Raw genomic sequence first — 19,976 nt, forward strand, 5'->3', positions numbered from 1 at the left:
ATCAAGCCTCAGAGTGGGATTGTTACTCTTGTTCGGTCCCTCTGGGAAGGCGGTGTGTGCAGTTTTTTCAGATCTCTACATCGCATTTACTGCAATGACAATAATGATATGCTGCCCTGGGCTTCCCAAGGGGGCTTCTTCAACTCCAGGAATGGGGCCCTCCTCCATGCAAGGTGCTGTGCTGGGGCTGGGAGAGAGGCAAAGGCTCAGGTCACACTCTCCTTGTTTATAAGCAGCTTGCAAGCCAGGGGTGACACCACAGCACATATGTATATAGATACATGTGCAAACTATAGCCCAGGATATATGTGCCAGATAGGCATTTGGCACTAAATGCTCTCTGGGATTGTGGGTGAGGGTGGTGGGGTGGGAGGAGATGCAGTTAATCCACCTTCCGTTAGATAATCATTTATTCATATATTCATTCATCCATCCATTCAATAAATACGCACTGGGCATCAATATGACCTTCCATATGCCAAATCCTTCAAATAAAACGATGGATAACTCAGGATCTTCAACTTAAAGTCTAGAGAAATGAGCTGGAATGATCAATTTCTCTTGGCAGAGTTGGATGGCACCCTTGGCTTATCCCAGTTTCTGGGACAATCTACCTGATGACCCAAAACAAGTGTTTTATTGGTGATTGGGAGCAGTTTTTAGAATAGAATGTTTCTATGTTTAAAGTTCACCGGGTGTTGTTCAGGGTTCAATATTAGATGTTGGCCTTATCAGCACCCTTGTCAAGTAGAGTTAATCACCCAGACTGCTCCTAAAATATGCTTCAAGAAATAATCATAACATGACAAAACTTGAGAGCTGAGAAAGAACTAATTAGTGACGAGTTTTACTAGTTTTTAGCACAAAGTTATTGATTCCCCTTAAGGGTTCCTAAATATAATCATCGTCGTCATCATCATCCTATCTTGCAAGAATACCAGGGGGTACATGCTATTATTATCTCCACTTTACAGATGAGCAAACTGAGCCTCAGAGTGGGTAGGTGACCGAGTGATGGGCCACAATCACACACAGCAAGGGGCAGAGCTGGGATCTGGGCTCCATCCCACGTGTGACCAGCTCAAACATTCACGCTCTTTTCTACTTGTCTGTGTTATTCCTTTGGGAAATCAGGATTTGACAATCACTACTAATATTTAAGAAGACATAACCGAAATTGCAAATTTTTTAAGTGTTGTTCATGGTGATGGATACTGCAGGTGTCTGCACCACACTCAGTGTGGCGATATTGGTGATCTCATGCAAGTTAGAAGCATTGATTAGCAACTGGAAGTATCTCTTTTTAATTAAAATGGTTATATAACCAGGACCCTTTCAAAATAGGGGATCACTTTGGTGGGGAACCAGTATTTTATTCCAAGCTTCTTGTTTCCAGATGAGGAAACTGGAACCTAAGGACTTAGGCCAGTTACTCTAAAGAGAGGCATTTGGGAGCTGATGGGGGGAGAGTGTGTAGCAGTTGATAGACAAATGAGTTGAGGAGCTCACTAATCTTAAACAAATAAACCGATTCAACTAGCCAAGAATTTCTTGTAGATCCAATGCATATTTGAAGAGCGTGGGACACCATTTCTTTCTTCTGAAATAGTGAAACGTAGTGTCAAATGGAGAGTAAATCTTGATATTGAATCCTATCAACCTCATTTAAAAAATCCCCTGGTATTAAAAAAGAAATTGCAACCCAAAGGCATCATTATTATTCAAATGTGTGGAAGTTGGCAGCTTGCTGAGATGAGGACACAGAATGTCTAGTTAACTAGCGGCAGAGGTGAGAAGGGCATTCTTGCTTCTTTTTATGATGTCCTGCAACTTAGGAGAAAAAGAAGGAGGTAAGTTTCTGAAAGGTAAAGAAGAAAAGAAATAACCCACACTGGTCTAGCTATGTTTGGAGACCAAATGCTTCTGAGCACTACTATTGACAACAGTTCTGTCTGCTTCTTCCCATCTGATCTAGTGTTCTCCAGAGTAAAGGTCACTAATCACTACACAGTGAGTAACAGCTACACCAGGGCTCCTCCAGGACAGGGGCCAGTGTCGTCACCTCTCGGTATCCTCAAGTGCTGAGAGAAGAAAGCCTGGAACAGGTTAAGGCTCAGTGCTTAACTGTTGGTTAAAGGGTTGAAGGAAAGAAGGAATAAACAATGACTATATCCCCAGAATTGTTAAGAACTGTTAGACTCCAGGGAAATGGAGTTTTATATACATAAGGTTCAGTACTTGTCCTTAAGGAGTGTCTAGTCTAGTTGGAGATGGGAAGTGAACACCTCTATTAAGTGTAATCTGCCTGGAATCTTCCAGAAGGGCAATGAAAGTTCAGGAACAGAGTGGAGGAGGAGCGAGGTCTTGTGCTATTCCCTTGGTGTGAAGAAAGTGTACGTCCAGGGGAGAGTAAGAAACCAGGGGTGTGAGGTGTGGTGGGTGGTGAAAATTGCACATGTGCCAAAGTGGGAGTCTTTCAGCAACGTAGTTGTACTGGCCAAGTGATCAGTTTATGAAACGAGGAGAAAGCAGGCCCAGGAATTCAAGGTTTCCTAGAGCAGGACATGTCTAAAGAGTCCCACACCAGCTTTCCCCCTGGAAGTTAAGTACCAATATAAATATATCCTCACGAAGAGCCAACAAACATTACAACTTACACGTGTACCATCGAAATCAACTAAGGTCTCTTGCAGGCTTTTGAAATGCAAACCGTGAGCTTGCTTTCACATTCACTTACTTATTCATTCCACAGACGTCTATGCAGGACCTGCTATAGCTAGAATTTTGTTAGGCACCATGGGGCATACAAAGATGAACAAAACTCGGTCCCTATGCCCCTGGAGTTTCCGGCTCAAGGGTGGAGACAAACCTGTACACACAAGTCCCTACATTTGGAGGTAAGCATGTAAACACAGGGATTGTAGGGGCTCACTTCCCGGTGATATCACGTGGAGGTGGTTTGGAAAATTGGAAAGCTTTTTCAGACGAGTTGACGTTTAAATAAAGTTTAAAACTCCGATGGAGTAGAATGAATATATTTTCTTTTAAGGAGCGAGCCAGGTCAAGCTCTGGAAACCTTGGAGCGGGGGATAACGTGGCAATGCACAGCGGGCTGATTTGGCTGGAGCGCAGGGTTCCTCCAGGAGGGCCCGGTTCCTCCAGGGGCGCAGTGGGGGATTCAGCGGGGTACGTGCCCAGTAACCGAGGCCGGGATCAGGTAGGAGGAAGCCCGAACTGAGACTTTATTCTGCATCTCTGTGCTTTGGCTTAAGCATCTGTTGGGTCCCTTTAAAAATTCTCCTCTTTCCTAAAGAGAGCTCTAGCATTCGGGGGTGGGGACCGTTTCCTAAAGTCAACGCGTAAGTTAAAGGTCTGCAAAGCTGACCACGGGTGATTTAAATCTCGCACCAGAAAAGGAAACGTGTGAGAGGCGGAGTAGGGGGGACCCACATAACAACAACGTCAACCCCCAAACGACACCAGCCCCTGGCGGGACAGGCTGCCTGCCAGCCCCGGGAGCGGGACGCCAGCCCCGCCGCAGCTCCGAGCCCCGCACGGGCGGGCCAGGGGGAGAGGAAGAGAGGGAGGTGGGGAGGGAGGGAGGAAGCGCGAGAGGGAGGGAGGAAGAAAGGGAGGGAGGCGGCGTCATGTGATCCGCTTCCCTGCTCCTTTAAGCGTCCACAGGCGGCGGAGCGGCCACAATCACAGCTCCAGGCATTGGGGGAGCCCGAGCCGGCTGCGCCGGGGGAATCCGTGCGGGCGCGCGGCGTCCCGGTCGGTCCCATCCTCGCCGCGCTCCCGCACCCCCGAAGTTTTGCAGCGCCCAGAAAGGAGGCGAGGGAGGAGGGAGCGTGAGAGGAGAGGGAGCAAAAAGCACACCCTAAAACATTTATTTTAAGGAGGAAAGAAAAAGGGGGGCGCAAAAATGGCTGGGGCAATTATAGAAAACATGAGCACCAAGAAGCTGTGTATTGTTGGTGGGATTCTGCTCGTGTTCCAAATCATCGCCTTTCTGGTGGGAGGCTTGATTGGTAAGTGCGAGAGCTACAAACTTTTCCCCTTTCTCTCTTTCGGGCCCCTTCCCTCTTTGCCTCTCGGGCTACTTGTTACAGTATCACTGCCTTGCTTCTATGATCTAATTAGTCCGGCTATTGTGCTTAAGAAAGCAGAGCTCCATGGGGCTCCGTGGGGCACAATCCAGTCTAGTGGCTAAGAGAAAAGGAGGGGAAAAAGTTTTGGCCTAGTTTCAGTATCCACTTGAAAGGAAGGAGGGGGGTGGCGGGGGTGGGAATCTTCAGCATGGCGACGGATCGCGCGAGGAAGCGCTGGGTTACAAAGTTGATTGCTGCTCCCCGTCTCCCCCCGCTTTTTCCCGCGTTCCCCCCTTTTCCTCTCCGTTCCCTCCCAATCAGCTCCCGGAGGGCAACGTAATCGACTTTATTAGGAACAACAGAAGAGTCGGGGGAACAGCGCCCGGCGCAAACCCGGAGCCCTGTTACCGGGCTGCGGTCCCCGCCTGTGTAAATGCGTTTCGTCGTCTCAGCTGGGGGGTGAGAGTTGGCATTTTGGGTCCCGACCTCCGCGCCCTCTACTTCCTCGCCGCACCTCCCCGCCCCCGCCCTCGCCCTCCCCGCCGTCTCGGTCGACAGGTCCGAGCGGTGGGCCAGGAGGCAGGATGGCGTGCGGGGCGGTGGGAGAAAGTCCTCGGCTGGCACTGCGGGAAGTTGGAGAGGTCGGAGGGGAAAAGCGTATCCGAAAGGTGTTGCTTTTGGCCTTCTGCCCGCTTGAGAATCTCCCCTCTGCCACTTCTTAGAGCCGCGATAGCCGGAAAGTCTGGGGCCCCTGGTCCTCCCGCCGCGCCTGGGAGAGCGGCCCCCGCCCCCGCGCCGCCCCCCGCAGGTGACAGCTCCCCGGTCCCCAGGCGACGGCGCCCACCCTGGGAGACCTCCCCTGGCGTGCAACGCCCGGACCTCTTGGAGCCAAACTGGCTTCCGGGTGAAGAAGATGGTCTCATGGACGTTCCACTCGGAAAAACTCTTCCTCTCGCTGTCTCTCCATCTCCATCCATCCTCCGGTCTCTGCACACTCGTGTCCCCCTCCCCCTCGAGATTTAGGACCTCCCGGCACAAACTTCGGCGCCAACTTTGCAACGCGCGCGGATGGGAGGTTTTGCTTCCTTATTTCGCGGATTGGTAAAACTTTGCGGAGTGGAGAGTCCACCGAGGGGCTTTTCCCCCGGTCCCTTTGCGAGAGCCCGCGCGGCGCGGGCGGCGGCGGCGTGGTGGTGGTGGTGGTGAGAGCTGCACAGGCTTGGGCACTCGAGTCCTCTGTGTGGCGTTTTGTCGCCAGACTTGGGTTTGATGGGAACAAATTAAAGGGAGTCTGATTCTGTAAATCTCTGTAACATCCAAGCTAATTGTTTAAACAAAGGAGAGTGGGTAAAGCTTCCCGGAGGAGAGAAATTTCTGGAGGAGAGCATGCTTTTCTCTATGTATGTATCTACAAAGCAGAAAGGGCTTCAGAGTTTTCCAAGCTCATGTCCTCAATTTGGGCCAAACACCTTAATCTTTTTATTCCTGGAACCCTCAACCCCGCCAACGCACACGCGCGCGCACACACTCCGGTTGGGCTTTCCTGCTATGAGCTCCTGTTTGGCTACGTGCAATCTCCATGTTTCCCTGTATTGGATTTTTCGAGGCTCTTAATACATTGTCTGCTGGGAGCTGAAGGCTGCCTTCCCTGCGCCCTCACAGTGATTATGCAGCGGTTACAATTACACCTCTCGGCTCCGTTGATGAGCAGTTGCAGTTAGATGCCATTGGATCTTGTGTGATTTCAGTGGCAGACCATAATTAAAATTTCTTGCACCTTGTGCTTTCAGAATTAAATTGGCCTATTATCCCTGTCTGACCTTCATCCTCTTTGAGGTTTTCACACAAGCAGCGAACCATTACACGTAGTTCCCTGGTGTTTGTTGGTGTATGTTTCTTTTTCTTTTCTAAAGCTGACCTGCTGGCCTTGAAGAGCCCATTATCCACTGTTGCAGGTTTCTTAGGGCGCTTCTGGAACTAGTATGATTTCTGGATTCTTAGGACTGTGGAGAAGGTCCCAGGGCACTGGTGAGTGGCTGCTGGACGTTACAGTTGCTGTAGGATCCAAACAGTTGTATGTTCAAAGAGGCGTTTGTCTGCAGCGAGTGGTGCCCATGGTTGCTTTTCCCAGAGAAATTGGTTAGTGACCACACTCAATAACAATCTCAAAAAGTTAGTGATAGGTCCTAACTCTAACTAGATTCCCCTCACTCAATAAACTGCTTTAGTTCCCACTTTCCTAGAAAAAGACAATATCCACGTATCACACTTTTTGGGGCAAGTTGTTGTGGAAGTTTACTGCTCAGTTCTCCTTCTGCCGATACCAAGGCTGGGTCCCCACTTCTAGCCAGAAGACCAGAAAGATCAGGTCCAGTCCAGGTTAAACACTTTGAACAACGACTTCCCCTTTATCTCGTCCATTTAGAGAGTAATTTTTTTTTGTGGTTAGAGAACCCTAGGAATGTGGGTATGCCACCACGACCCAAACATAGGGAATAAATGTCAACAAACGGTAAGTGATATATTTTCCCACCAAACTTCCCTAAACTGGAAAGCAGGTGAAACTGAGCAGAGAATACAACTTCCACAAAGTGGGTGAGTGGAGTCGGGGTGGAAGGAGCAGTTCATAGGCTGGAAAGTCGAAGTCAAGTTCAGAAACTCCTCTTCTGCTCTCCCCAGCAAGAAGAGGCCTCTTCACTGCTCTGCTCTGCTGCTGCTTAAGACGTCAGGGTCCTGGGTGTGAAGTGTCTTTCTAATACATCTGCAGAGGCCAAGTGAGAAAGTAGGATCTTTGCTTTGATTTGGCCATAAAATGTGTTCCTTTTTGATCACTGTTGTCCCCGATGAAAGGAAACATGGCGTCCTAGGAAGGGGCGGGACTAGATGGCAAAGCTCCTGATTTTAAGGATGTGGGTACAGCACACACATATACACAAAACCAAAATACAGCCCCCCTCCAAACGATAGGCCTACCATGCACCCCAAAGTGACCACTTAACCCCAGGCTTCAGTGTCCTCATTGGTAGATTAATGAGTTTAAAGTCTCTTACAGTTATAGAATTGTACGAATTTTCAGTATTTGAAAGAGTTTTATATGATGTTTAGACCGATGTTTGGTTACAGCTTTCTAGAACTGACAGGGAAAATTTAAACAGATAACAAGGCAAATGGGAGGGATTGGGTTTGGGTTTAGCGGCTTAAAAACACCCCTACCCCAATGGCCTTCTTAGAACCAAGGTTTTTTGTGTGTGCTTGTTTTGTTTGTTTGTTTTCCTCATGCCAGTGTCTGTATACTGCTAAATCTTTAATGAGATTTTGCATTAGCTTCTGTAGTATTTAGAATTCATTTAGAAGTTTAAGAACCCCTGAAGGAAAAGAAAATATTTTTAAAGATACAGCTTAATCTTTATCCTCCTTAAAAGTAAGCCTGCAGAAAATTTAAAAAGTAATTTTCCTTTGATTTCACGTTTGGTGAATTCAGTTCATGGAGAGGCAGCTGCAGGTGGTGGAAGGGGGAGGCCGTGGGGACCATGTGCCCTGAAACAAGAGCGCAGCCGAGGAAAAATCGTGAACTTGAGTCCCTGGCCCATTATGTGCAATTTGCTCAGCTTCAAATTAGGCATGCCTGGGAGATAGAATGGTTGAAAAGCAGGTCACTTCCCACCTGTTCTAAAACTGTTACAAGTATGAAGATCAGGATTGGATGGATGGAAAATCATTGCATTGTTTTAAGCATACCCATGAATGAGAATATTCCACATGTGAACTCCAAAGAAGTTTCGACAATTTGCCAATTACTCTTTCTTTAGACAGGATTGCTCTTTCAAAAGCTCACTAAGTGAGCAGCCTTTTTTTGTTTGTCTTTTAATGCTGAGAATATTACATGTATAAATATAACACGTATACATACGCACATATGTAATCAGTTTTCTCAATTTTCACACGGACGTATTTACTGTCTTTCAATAGTGTAGCTCATACTATTGTGCTATTATTGTTCAAATGGGAACTAGTAAGGGTCCTGATTGTGGTCCATTCATGTGAATTTTTGTTTCTGCTATTATCATTTATTTGGAAGTTGCAGAATTTTAAGAAATTAAATAAAATTACAGGCATGCGGAGTACGTAATGGTTTGCTTCCCAGTACAGTAGGTTTTAAGCTTGTGTGGTATTTATTATATTTTAGCATATATTAATAATGCAATACTTGTAATCCTGTACTGTTTGGGTATCTGGGGAGAATCTTGAAAAGAACTAATTAATTGGCTTTTGGTTGATGTTAGCCACGTTTTTTTTTGTATTTGATTCTGCTTTTGATTTTGTAAAATTTCCTACCTAACTAAACCATGGCATTTTTCCCTCTTTGTTAACTACCAGAGTATCTGATGTGGTCTGTAGGAATACTGTGAAACCTCAAAAATTTCTTGTGAAGGATGGGAAATTTTTATAATTGGAGTTACGTTATTTGACTTTTAAAAAACTAAACTATCTTCTTGGTTATTGCAACAGACTCGTGCTTGTGCCAACAATCTCTCACCTTGTTTTCGCCTAATTGTTCAGTACAGACTGTCTAGCCTTCTACTGGAACATTCCCTTTTCCCTGTTCAAAGTGAGAAATGTTTCCGTGAGATAATAGTGTGATGTGTGGCTCTGTAAGGTTTGCAAGTCCCCTGCCTGGAACCCACGTCTAGTCTAAAAGCCCTTCCTAGCTAGTTGACATTTTGCAATAGTTTGGCCTTTAAAAGTTTTAAAAATCTGTATAGACTGAGGAAAGATTCTTACCTTATCTCCTTCATAAAGGTGTTTCTATAGAGATTTAGAATTTGGGATTGGATGAAGGTCCTTAGCTTAGAGCTGACGTGTGTCACCTGCCTAATGTGTGACATATTGATCAGAGCCAGTGGTGTGCCCAGGATAGGCTACAGCGCTGAGACGGGGCCAGGAAAGAGGGCTTGGGAAGCCAGAGGTGGAAAAAAGCCCCTCTTAATCCTAGGTCACCGCAAAGGAGTTGCTATGATGAGGTCTCTAGCATCAAGATCGCTCTCACTCCTTTGCTGGGAATTTGAGAACATGTGAAATGAGAAGCCCTGTTAATTATACCGTCAAATAATTATATTAATATTTCATGTTGAAATAAATATATTAATGATATAATAGTTAACATGTGTTAAATGTGTGCTATGTGCCAGACCTTATCTAATTTATTCCGCGCAAAGCCTTGGCAAGTTGGTACTGTTGTACCCATTTTACACATAAGTAAACTGACGTGCAAAAAGGGCTAGTAAAATTGCTCAAGAGACCTTGCTAGTCAGGGTCAAAGCTGGGATTGGACTCCAGTCAATCTGAGATTAGAGCCAGAATTCTCAGCCATTAGGTAATCCTGCCCCACATCCCAAAGCTGTGACTTTTAGGACTGAATAAAAATGATGTGAATGCAGAAAGACATGACAAGTAACACCACAAATGCAACTGATTTCTCATTTTTAATCATTGGGTAAGATATCAAAAGGAAGAACTATCAACCAGTATGATAAAGGAAATGGAGTTCAGTTCTACATAGCGAAGCAGTGCCTCGCCCAGGCTGAGAGAGGACGCCTTTTGAGAAGTCTGCATATGCCAGTGCAACCAATGTCTTACAAGTTCTAACGAGTCCTTGTAATTCTATGAATCATTCAATTGGCTGAGCAGCCGAGTTCATTAACCATAATGTGTTTGAGTTCTGCTACTTTAAGGAAGATTATTTGATTTTGTTTTCTCTAGTTCATGATTTTAACATCTTTATATAGTTATATAAGTCTGGACTTTTTCAAAGGAAGAGAAGGGAGAAATCAACTGAAGTTGGAGAGGATTTAGAGGGTGTGAATTGGCAGTGATGGAGAGCAATTGAAAGAGGAGCATCTTGTTGAATGTTGAAAATTCTGTTCCCCAAAGGATAATTTTGTTTATATACACACCCATGCATAATAATGAGGGCATTTCAAACTGGACGCTTCCATGCTGACACTGTGAATAGGTACATTTTGTTCTTTGGGAAAAATGCTGATAGACTTTCTCTATTGAAAGATTTGCTGCCCTCAGTTTTGATAGAGACTCTAAGAGATGGTGGGAGACAGGAGCATCAAGACATGAAATGATCATGTCTATTTCCTTTGGATCTTGTGTCTTCTCTGAGGTGCTGTAGTGGTGGCCTGAGAGACAAGGATGCCAGATATGGACAGTTTCCAGAGAAGGTGCCCAGATGGGGATGGAGATGGGAATGGAGGGGAGGAGCCGGAGGTATTGAAGTTCTCAAACTTGATGATGAAATGTTTTGCAATTTCCCTTTTCATAATAGGGCTAGTCTAAAAAGATTGCTAAATAACAGAAAAGAGCAACTCATATGTTTTAGGATAAAAAAATAACTAAGATTCTTTAGCCTTGTACTACTGCCTCTCCCACCCACCCCTCCACACCTCTAATTAATCTTTCAGGGGAGCAAAAGCAATACTCAGATTGTCACCTGACCAGTAGGGAGAGATTTGGCCTCTTAGGATTCGTTGCTTTTTGAGGATTTACTGGTTGACTGTGGAAAACATTTTACATGTTTTGATCCATTTAATGATCATAACAACCTAGAGAAGCAGGCACTGTCTCCAGTTTTCAGATGAATCTGAGACTGAAGGAATTTTTCCGAGGTCACAGAGATCGTAAATGAGAGGTCTGGCACTCAGGCCCACAATCCGTGACTGTAGTCTAAGATGCTCTCCTCCTGTCATCCCTTCAATTTCTACAGGGGACAAAGGTCGAGTGTGATGGAACTACTGTGATGCTACACAGATTCAGCAGAAGATGAAAGCTGGTCTCCCCTTTTTCTGCTTCTCCCCCTTTCCCAAACCACATACCTCTGTCACTGCATGGGCACTAATCCGTGACCCAGTTACTTCCTGAGCAAATGATCCCAATTCCAAATACATATTAACTGCTTACGCCAGCCGATGTGAAGGTTGACTGGTGCTTGCAGGCCGTGCTGGGGAGGGCTGAACCTGAGAAAATTATACCCCAGCTCCCCGCAAAAAGAAATTATTACATACAGCGAAGAGCGACTGAGAGTTGTAATTGAAAACATGTCAAAATAACCGACGTCCTGGATGCCGCCTGGACGTAGCCTACACACTTGTCCTGAATATAGCTGCGAGGACAGGGGAGGGGCACGTGGGTGTGCAGAAGGGAGATGGCAGGAGAATATGGACTCAGGAAAGAAAAACTAAGGCTTTTGTAAACGTGTGAGCATTTCTTTGGGACGCAGCTTCTACCTGGACTTTTAAACCCTACTTCCGATGCCGTCCACCTCCCCCAGCCTGAGCTCTGCCTGTTTAGATCCTGGGCCTCCAAGGACAGTCTTCTCCTCCATCTTTTTCCTTCCAATTCTGTCCTCTTAATATTCTCTGGTAAAGGGGTGTTCTTTCTTCGCTGGCCCACGGGAATTATAGGGCCTTCTTAAACTTCTGGTTAATTCTCTGGGTTAACTCGGAGGCTTTATCCACAAAACACATTTCCAAGAAAGCAGAGGTAATTGAAAGAAGAGGCCAAGTTATTACATTTGTTTTGGCAAGGCATTATGATTTTTCTTTAGCAAGAAAGTCTGTAAATGATTGGCTCAGTTTTTTCTTCAAGCCCCAGATTAATAAGGCTAAGCTCATGAGAGCTGGTTGGGGGCCAGTCAACTGCTGCCTAGTCCTGGCTGAGTCCCTCCCGAAGAGAGCACGCCTGGTCTCAAGGCAGCATCGTGTAGTGGAGAGAAACTTGACGACGGCCGATGACGTGTGGTCTCAGTGATCTCAAATAGGTCACAGAAGCTCCTTGGCTCTCGCCCTCAGCTGCGATGTGGGACAGAGCCCTGCCATGTCACGGATGACTCTCGTGAGGAATCTGCTATCTTGAGGACATGGCACCTGTTCGGGCGTCTCGTTGAACCAGGCCCACCAGAGATGTGATTCCCAGAGGACCTGTCCCTGAAACCGTCTGCTTTACCCCATATCCATCTCTCCTACTTTTCCTTCTCTGTCCCTCTCTGTTCTTAGATCTGGGGAAACTTAACCATGGCATTGTTTATTTTCTATCCTTTTTTTTTTCTGAGTCACCACTGCTTTGTCAAACACCTCCAGATTCATGGGTCTGTTGAGGCAGAGGGACTAGGAATAACCCAAAGCACCGCTCCGTGTGGGTGTGAGAGTGCACAGAGAGGCCATCCTGCTTTCCAGCGCTGACTTCCGTGTTCTAAGCAGATGTCGCCTCACGAGCCTTCCCTGGAGAGTAGATATTGGTATTGTTGCAGAGAACTAGGAAATAAGAACACAAGTCTAAATCTTTCTCCTAAGGCGGGTGTATTTTACTCTCAAGAGAACCCCTCAAGCTTTTACTCAAGGTCTATCTATTAACTTTTGCTTTAGACACACTTTTACTAGAGCTTGGTTATGCCATTTTCTAAATCTACAGCAGTTGGGACAATTTGCCACAGAAACTGACCAGCAGCAGAGAGGTGTAGGATTATGATAGGTAACATGAGGACAAAGAAGAGAAAGGGGAGAACGCCCAGGGTTCCAGGGCCTCTGTGCTATAGGTGGGTATTTTCCTATCTCAGCAGCCGCCTTGGAACCAGCCTGAACTGATAGGCTGATAGGATCATTGAATCCACTCTAAAGCTGTGTGATCTTTTTGCTTGCCATGAGTGTGGCTTTTTGGGTCCACTGTGTCCATCCACTTTGGTGTGGTTTGGCCTGAATGAAAGTGTGGAGCTTGTTGCTATTAAATTGTAAGGTTGGAAGGGCCTCGGAGACCATCCTGTCCTACCTTCTTTGAGGAGGAATCAGAGGCCCAGGAAAGGGAAGGGACTCAGTTTACACAATTAGAAGCAGAGCTGTGGCTTAGACTCACATTCTAATGTCAGCCAGTGCTCTAAATGTATATGTGCTCTGAGTTTTCAGCATCAGGATCATCTGATTTCTGTCCAAGGCCGTAGAGATAACGTGCAGCAACTTCCCAACGTGTGGTTGCTATAGCTCTATTGACTTTGCTTTTACTTAAAAATAAGATACCAATGACTTAACGTCCTCTCCTTTTTCCTTTGTATACTTACTTTCTTATGGAACAATAGAATTAGATATGATGTTAAGCTGTTCTATGTGGAAGAACACTACAGAATTAAAAACACACACACAACTAAATTCCTTCTTGGCTTGCTGAGGGCGTGGTACATTCCCTTCCTCTTGCTTGAGAAACATGTTGTAAATTTAAAACTTAAAAAAAAAGATCCCCTGACTATGGTCCTTACTAATTCAACCAGAGTACCATCCTCGTGTTCAGTTTGAAGACGTCATCAATCAGAGGCATCTTTGACTCAAATTCTGTGAGTAACTTTTGAGCTTTCGGGGTCCGTTTGTGGCAAGCGTAATTCTGAAGTTGTAGTGATTTTGGGGGAAATGACATACCTTGTATTTTTTTTCAGTCTGATTTACATACAAAAGAAACAACATAATTGTTCATCCTTTGTTTCTACCATTTCTTCACTCCGAAGGTAATTGCAAGCAGAAAACTCAAATTGCCAAAATAGGATTTAAAATGTTGAGGGCCCCGTGTGGCTGTGTGTGACAAGCGTGTTTTTGTGATCCCGGAGCTGCAGATATTACACTGTAAATTCTTTCTTCTCTGCCTTTCTTTTTGTTGAAACTAAGTGGAGTCACAAAGGATGATGTTTTCCTGCCTTCTCTGATTTAGCCATAATGAATGTTGATTTTTAAGTCTCTGTTTAACATGCTTGCCTTTGGGTGATCACTACCAAGAAGTTGGGTTCCATGTTTATTAAATCCAGCCTCTCCCAAGGCAGATCAGGTCTTTTTGAGGCCCTGTTCCTTTTACTCTGGGTTCTTCTGTATTTTATCTGCTCTCATTTAGGTTGTAACTCGCCCGAGAACGGAATGCCTCAAATGCAGAAAAGACACGTCCCACATTCCTTTCTTTTCTCTGTTCTGTTGAGCTAGTTCTGGCTTGTGGGAAATGGGCTCCAGCTTTAGTCCCTGCGTGCCTGGGCTAAGGGGAATTGTAGATAAGACTTTTACTGCGCCAGGGGCCTTGCTGTCACTTTTAGAACACACCTCTTCTTAGAAAGGATCAGCTTCTCCAGAGTGGTGAGGTGGGGTGGGTGGAGTGGGGGCACTTGGCTGTGATGGGCAACTCTGGGACTTTATACATCCTTTTAGTCACCCTTCCTTCTAATTTTACAGAATTGGCAGGTCCACGAAAGAGTTGGTGTTAAATTCCCAGCCCCATTCTTTGAACATGCCCAAACAGAACAGAGTTTCACTCTGTGAGATGTGGTATTTCTGAATAATAGTTGATGAAGTGGAAAGAAACAGGATAATTTGTAGATACCCAAGATTTGTAGTCTAAAAGGATACTAAGGTCACCTTTCAATTAGCATTTTTTTTTTTTTTTTACAGATATCACAAGAATTCCCCCATTCCCCTCCTCCCCTACCCCACCCACTTGTTAAAAAAGAGAAAGAGAGAAAATATAGTTTGGGAGAAGGATGAGCCGTACTTTTGGGCTTTGAACAAAATCAGCATTGGTATGTCTTTGAGGCAATGATATTTCTGGGTCAGACTTGAGTGAGGTCCTGGTACCGGCTCAATACAGGGAGGCCATTCGCTCTGTTCGAGTCTCACTTTAGAATAACTCTCCTGGTTGAGCAGAAGTGCTACAGTTTTTTGGAAAGTTGGCTTTGATGACTTGGGCTTCTGTTTGGATTCCTAGGAAGCAGTCACACTATAATGCAGCATGGTGCTGGCTCAAGCTTTTCCATATGATGTTTCTGTTCAGTGATAAACTTACTGATCCTTCTGTCCAAGGCAGTCAGATTTCTGACTGATGGCTTGTGGTTTTATGGTTGATCAAAGGGTGTGAACTGGTTTGTTATCACACTTGCTTTGTAACCTGGACAAACTGTTAACATGCTATGAGTCTCAGTTTCCTCATCTGAAAATTTCTCCCTTACAGGGAGTTGTGAGAGTAAAATGAGAGAATATGTTGCCTGTGCATACGTGTTAGATCAGTCAATATGTGTTTGCCATTTCCCTGAATTTGAAGTTGTTGCTAATTTTTTTTTTTTGTCATCCTATGTCTGGTTAGGCCTATGATGGCAGGTTATCTCTGCCTCTTAGTGTATTGCATAAAATTAGGAACCCAGCAACCCTGTCTGACAGCCTTCTGTCAGACATCCTCCATGCTAGCCAGCGGTTCGAGAAGCATGTTGTTTACACATTTGGTGAATTAGAGCCATTAACTTACTTTTTGATACAGTTAGTGGTAGTTTTCACCAGCGTTTAACTTGAGTCTTACATTTTGCTTTTTCAAATGCAAGACCGGTTTTCATGGCTCTTTATCTCATAGGTAAGCCCAGATAGCAAGACTGTTAAATGGATATCACCCAATACGTGGACGAGAGTTGCCATCCGTACTTGCTGCAGAGTGCATCCCAGTGGTTCTTCTGTTTTACGTTAGAGAATTGGGGTCATCAGCCATTGGAAAATTGTCTTTTTTGCTTCTAGATGTAATGTAAATCACAAAGACCTTTGCAAGTCAAACTTCGAGGAAGAAATGATGATCTTTTATAAAATATTAACTACTACTGAAATATTAACTAGAATTATAGTGCTTTAATATAAGAAATTATAAATAAAAATAAATATGACTAGGGGGCTGGCCCCGTGGCCGAGTGGTTAAGTTCGCGCGCTCCGCTGCAGGCGGCCCAGTGTTTCGTTAGTTCGAATCCTGGGCGCGGACATGGCACTGCTCATCAGACCATGCTGAGGCAGCGTCCCACATGCCACAACTAGAAGAACCCACAACGAAGAATACACAACTATGTACCGGGGGGCTTTGGGGAGAAAAAGGAAAAAATAAAATCTTTAAAATAAATAAATAAATAAATAAATAAATATGACTATATAAACCCCATAAGACTCTAAGTGACCTGACAGCGAGGACGGCCTGATCTGCCCACCTTGGTCTCCTGCGGTGACCACAGGGGAGAACAGGGTTGGTGTCCAGTAGACTTGTTGAAGAAATAAGTAGATAAATGCCTTGCATTTTGGACCTAGTGCAGAGGTCGCTAAAACACTTCAACCTTAAGGCCTGCCCCAAGACTTGTCGCATTAATTCCAGGCTATTCTTTTATAATGTAAATGAGAGGAGGTTTCTTATTATTCGCTTGAACTTAAAAGGATTGTGTCACCCTCGTGGTTTATATGCTTAAATATATAACAGTGTATAATTTTTGGAGTTTTGGAAAGGGACCTCTCCTATTGTATTGTGGAAACTAAGGCCCAGAGAAGTCGCAGTGAGAGAATAGATTTGGACCAAGTTTCCCACCCGCTGGTGGAAGGCCTCCATACCTCTGCCTGCCATTACGCTGATTACTATTATGTTCGGTCTGTATATTTGGTCCTTCCTTGGCCATAAAGGCAGAGAATGGACTGACTAGTTGTCTAGCTTGGTTGGTAAAGTTCACTGGGAGGAAGGGAACACACGTTAGTATATGTATTTCCAAATTTTGAATATTCAAATGAGAATGTTGAATGATCATTGAAATTTTGTGACTTGTCTTTAGGAAATAAATGTGTTTCTTCTGCTTCATGTAGTTTGCTTAATTTTCTGTAAACTTTTAAAGATGGAAAATTCATCTTTTTAAAGTTTCACTTCTAAGAATTTTGCAGGTGTATTTATGGGTCTTCTTAGAGATCAATAATGTATTTATGATGTCACCTTTTATACTGCCCTTGACAAGAAAGCATAATACATTCTAGTAACCACCTCTGCATTCCATTGTGTTCAGCTTGCGGATCCGGTGGGCGGGAATGAATTCATCCACACATTCTTCCAGGTTCCTGAAGGAAGGGACTGAAACGTGCTGTGCTGAATATGTGCCTGCAGGCCAAGAGGAACCTGGGCCTGTTGACTTTCTGGTGGAGCCAGGTGGAAATGAGGGAACAGAGATTTAAGAAGCAGATGTAAGCTGAGAGGGAAGGAAGCAAAACCCAAGGAGAAAGCCACACAAAGGCTGGACTTGGACTTCTCTTAGGCAGACCTTCCAGCTGGAGGTGCGAGTCTCGGAGGGGAGGGGACACAGAGACGGCACCGAGTAAGACGAGAGGGAGGTGGTGGTGACAAAGAGAAAATGGGGCTTGGAAGAAAGGCGACAGGAGGTCCTCCTCATCTGGGTCATCACGTCTTCATATACTGCCTCCCTGTACAATAATGACACTTTTTTTTTTTTTTTTTGCTATTCTAAATGTAAGCAAGAACTTTGGGGTCAGAAGGACTGGATACAAATCCTGGCTCCACCACTTGCTTGCTCTGTGGCCTTAAACAAACTACTTAATCTCAGAGCCTGAGCTGCTTCATCTCTCAAATGGGTAAAGTGGGAGTAGTAGTGCTTGTCTCCTGACGTTGCTGTGAGAATTAAATGACATAATATGTGACAAGATTAAATGAGATAATATGTGTACACAATATGCCTGGCATATAGTAAACACTTTGAATATGCTAAGTACTATTTTATTATTAGTCTTATTCTTTTAACCCGGGAATGAGTTCCTTGAATGAAATCACCCAGAGTTCTTTGGGAGGCTGGCATAAGAGGTTTTCTGCCTGCTCTGAACCTGGCTATACTATACTGGTTCTGAGAGATGTAGATGGTTCTAGAATCAGGTTTAGATTGCTTCTGTGAATTTAAAATCTAGTGACTAGAAACATGCATTTTGTCCCCTCCAAATTTTTATTCATATTTTAAAATAAGAATACAATGATGTTAACAGAATTAAAAACAAAGGAAAAAATCCTCCTGAAATCCGTCATTTTAATACAACAATTCTGTGTTACTTTTTTATTCTTTCACCTTCTGTGACTGAGTATTTCTGGTTTTGTGTAAAAGCCTAGTTAGCAGAGGCTCCAAGTTTATTGTTTATGCCTCTACCAATTGTCTGTTTACTTTGGAAATTCAGCAGTCAGTTCCTCCTCTCCTCCTTCTAAACTCTTCTCTAACACTTAGCTCAGGATGCCTTGTTGAGCCACTGAACCATGGGAAATTCATTTTCAAAATCTGCTTAATTGCTGTGAGACTTTTAATTTGTTCTGGATGATGGTGCTAATGTCTGGGAACTGGGACTGAAGCCCTCCGAAGTTGTTAATTCAATCAGCCCTGTGCCCTGCCATGCCTAATGAAGGGGGGCATCCAGACCCCTCTCACAAAGGCGGGGGTGTCCCTCCTGACCACCTCTTCAAAGATGAATAAGAGGGGCCCCACAGTTAGGTCGAACACTTGGGGCAAATTACCAGGGTGTCAGTCCACATTATCCAAACCTCTGGATTGTGCCTCCCCAAATAATTATTCGGTAGGTTTTATGGAGGACCCCAGAGGTTTAAGGCCTAGGTTTTGTGTGCCTGTTGTTCACACCTGCTAATCTGAAAAATTCTTTAATCACTGCAGTTCTGTTGTGGCTCTGTCTATAATCTGTAAGATCATAAACGTCACCCCCAGACTATTGATATTCACGTTAACAGTGAAGTTTTCCGTGGCGAGGCTGGTGAAAGCTTGCTCTGTCCTCATGATAAATTAGCTTGTTTATTCCTCTTCTGCTTATTTCTATCCTGCTGTTGGTTAGTGTAATGAAGCAGAAGTCCATTGTGTGTGTTCATTGGGTAGCGATCCTCTGGCACCAAAGGGGGTAATTGAGTAGAAAGGCAGAATGCTGTTGGTGCATGGGAGAAGTTAACACCACATGAGGTCACCAGGCTTCAAGCTTTAATCAATGTGGACACAATGCAATTGAGATTTTGAAAAGGGTTTGTTTATAGTGTGAGAGTAAGGGTCAGTAGTTAATTTGAAATGCTGTAGGTGTGTTTTCCTTGAACCAAGAAGGTACAGAGCATGTGTCATAGAGGATTGTAAATATCCTCAAGGGAGGGATGTAATTGGGGTGGGGTGTAAAAAGAAGGGCATTTAAGAATGTCGGTGCACTTACTATTGACCCATCCGTGTTTATACTTTTACCATTCCTCAAAATGGGAAGAAGGCTGTGGAAGAAACACGTAGTATAGAGGCACAGCTCTACCAAGCAACAACTTTTTTATTTTAAAGCAGTAATTTCCTTTAGGAAGATATTTGGAGTGCTACAAAATATTGCTAATAGTAGTACTGTGTGCTAATTCTAAAAGAATTCTCACTTTGAGAAGTTTACATCTTCTAGGTCTTTTCATTGCCATGGCTTGAATGAGATATTATGAAAACCATTAACCCCCTACCTGTTCATGCTGCTGCCCTTTTCCATTTCAGGTTCAGGCTATACCAGGCACGTCTGTCTGCTTTTCAGATTATCTTTGGCATTTCCCCCCACTATTTAATTCCCTAAGTTTCAACAGCCAGTAACACCATGGTTTTATAGTCACAGTTGCTTTGGCCAATTTGAAAGTAGAGAAGGTCCTGTCCTTTTGTGGCAGGGAAACTTTGCAGGCCAACATCTGGTTTTCAGAACCGACTACAGGAAAAGAACGCAAAGGTTATGGTGGAGCCAAGGCTTGATGTGACTCTGAGATGCTTTGTCAAGCGTGTTTAAACCTGGGCGATGAGTTCATACTCCTGATTCCACACTTTTACAGTGCTTTTATCCTCTTCAAAGCACTTTCATAGAAGTCATCTCACTTGATCTCACCAACAACACTCTAAGATAGGCCAGTCCACCGAGGATATTCCCATGTCAAAGTTTTGGAAACTGAGATGGAGAATAGCTGTGTTGTGGTGAGTTTTCTTTGAGAAGATTTAATTTGGTGAAATTTATTTATGCTGGGAATTAC

At 44.5% G+C, this 19,976-nt stretch overlaps 1 protein-coding gene across 6 annotated transcripts in view; it reads left to right on the forward strand.

The window, feature by feature from the left end:
• The first annotated feature begins 3,328 nt into the window (after positions 1–3,328).
• The window catches only part of WLS (Wnt ligand secretion mediator), a 93,218-nt gene continuing 76,570 nt past the window's right edge, over positions 3,329–19,976 (forward strand). For 2 of the 6 annotated variants that reach the window (XM_008528104.2, XM_070592324.1), the window contains exon 1: positions 3,603–4,031. In XM_008528104.2, the coding sequence (XP_008526326.1) occupies positions 3,926–4,031 (106 nt within the window). In that variant the 5' untranslated portion in view covers positions 3,603–3,925. Of the gene's footprint in view, positions 4,032–11,919; positions 13,477–16,943; positions 17,225–19,976 lie in introns of those variants that run through there. The other 4 variants (XM_008528102.2, XM_070592329.1, XM_070592327.1 and 1 more) reach the window with 4 other exon arrangements.

The sequence above is a fragment of the Equus przewalskii genome, chromosome 24, assembly GCF_037783145.1.
Source record: "Equus przewalskii isolate Varuska chromosome 24, EquPr2, whole genome shotgun sequence".
Taxonomy (NCBI): Eukaryota; Metazoa; Chordata; class Mammalia; order Perissodactyla; family Equidae; genus Equus; species Equus przewalskii.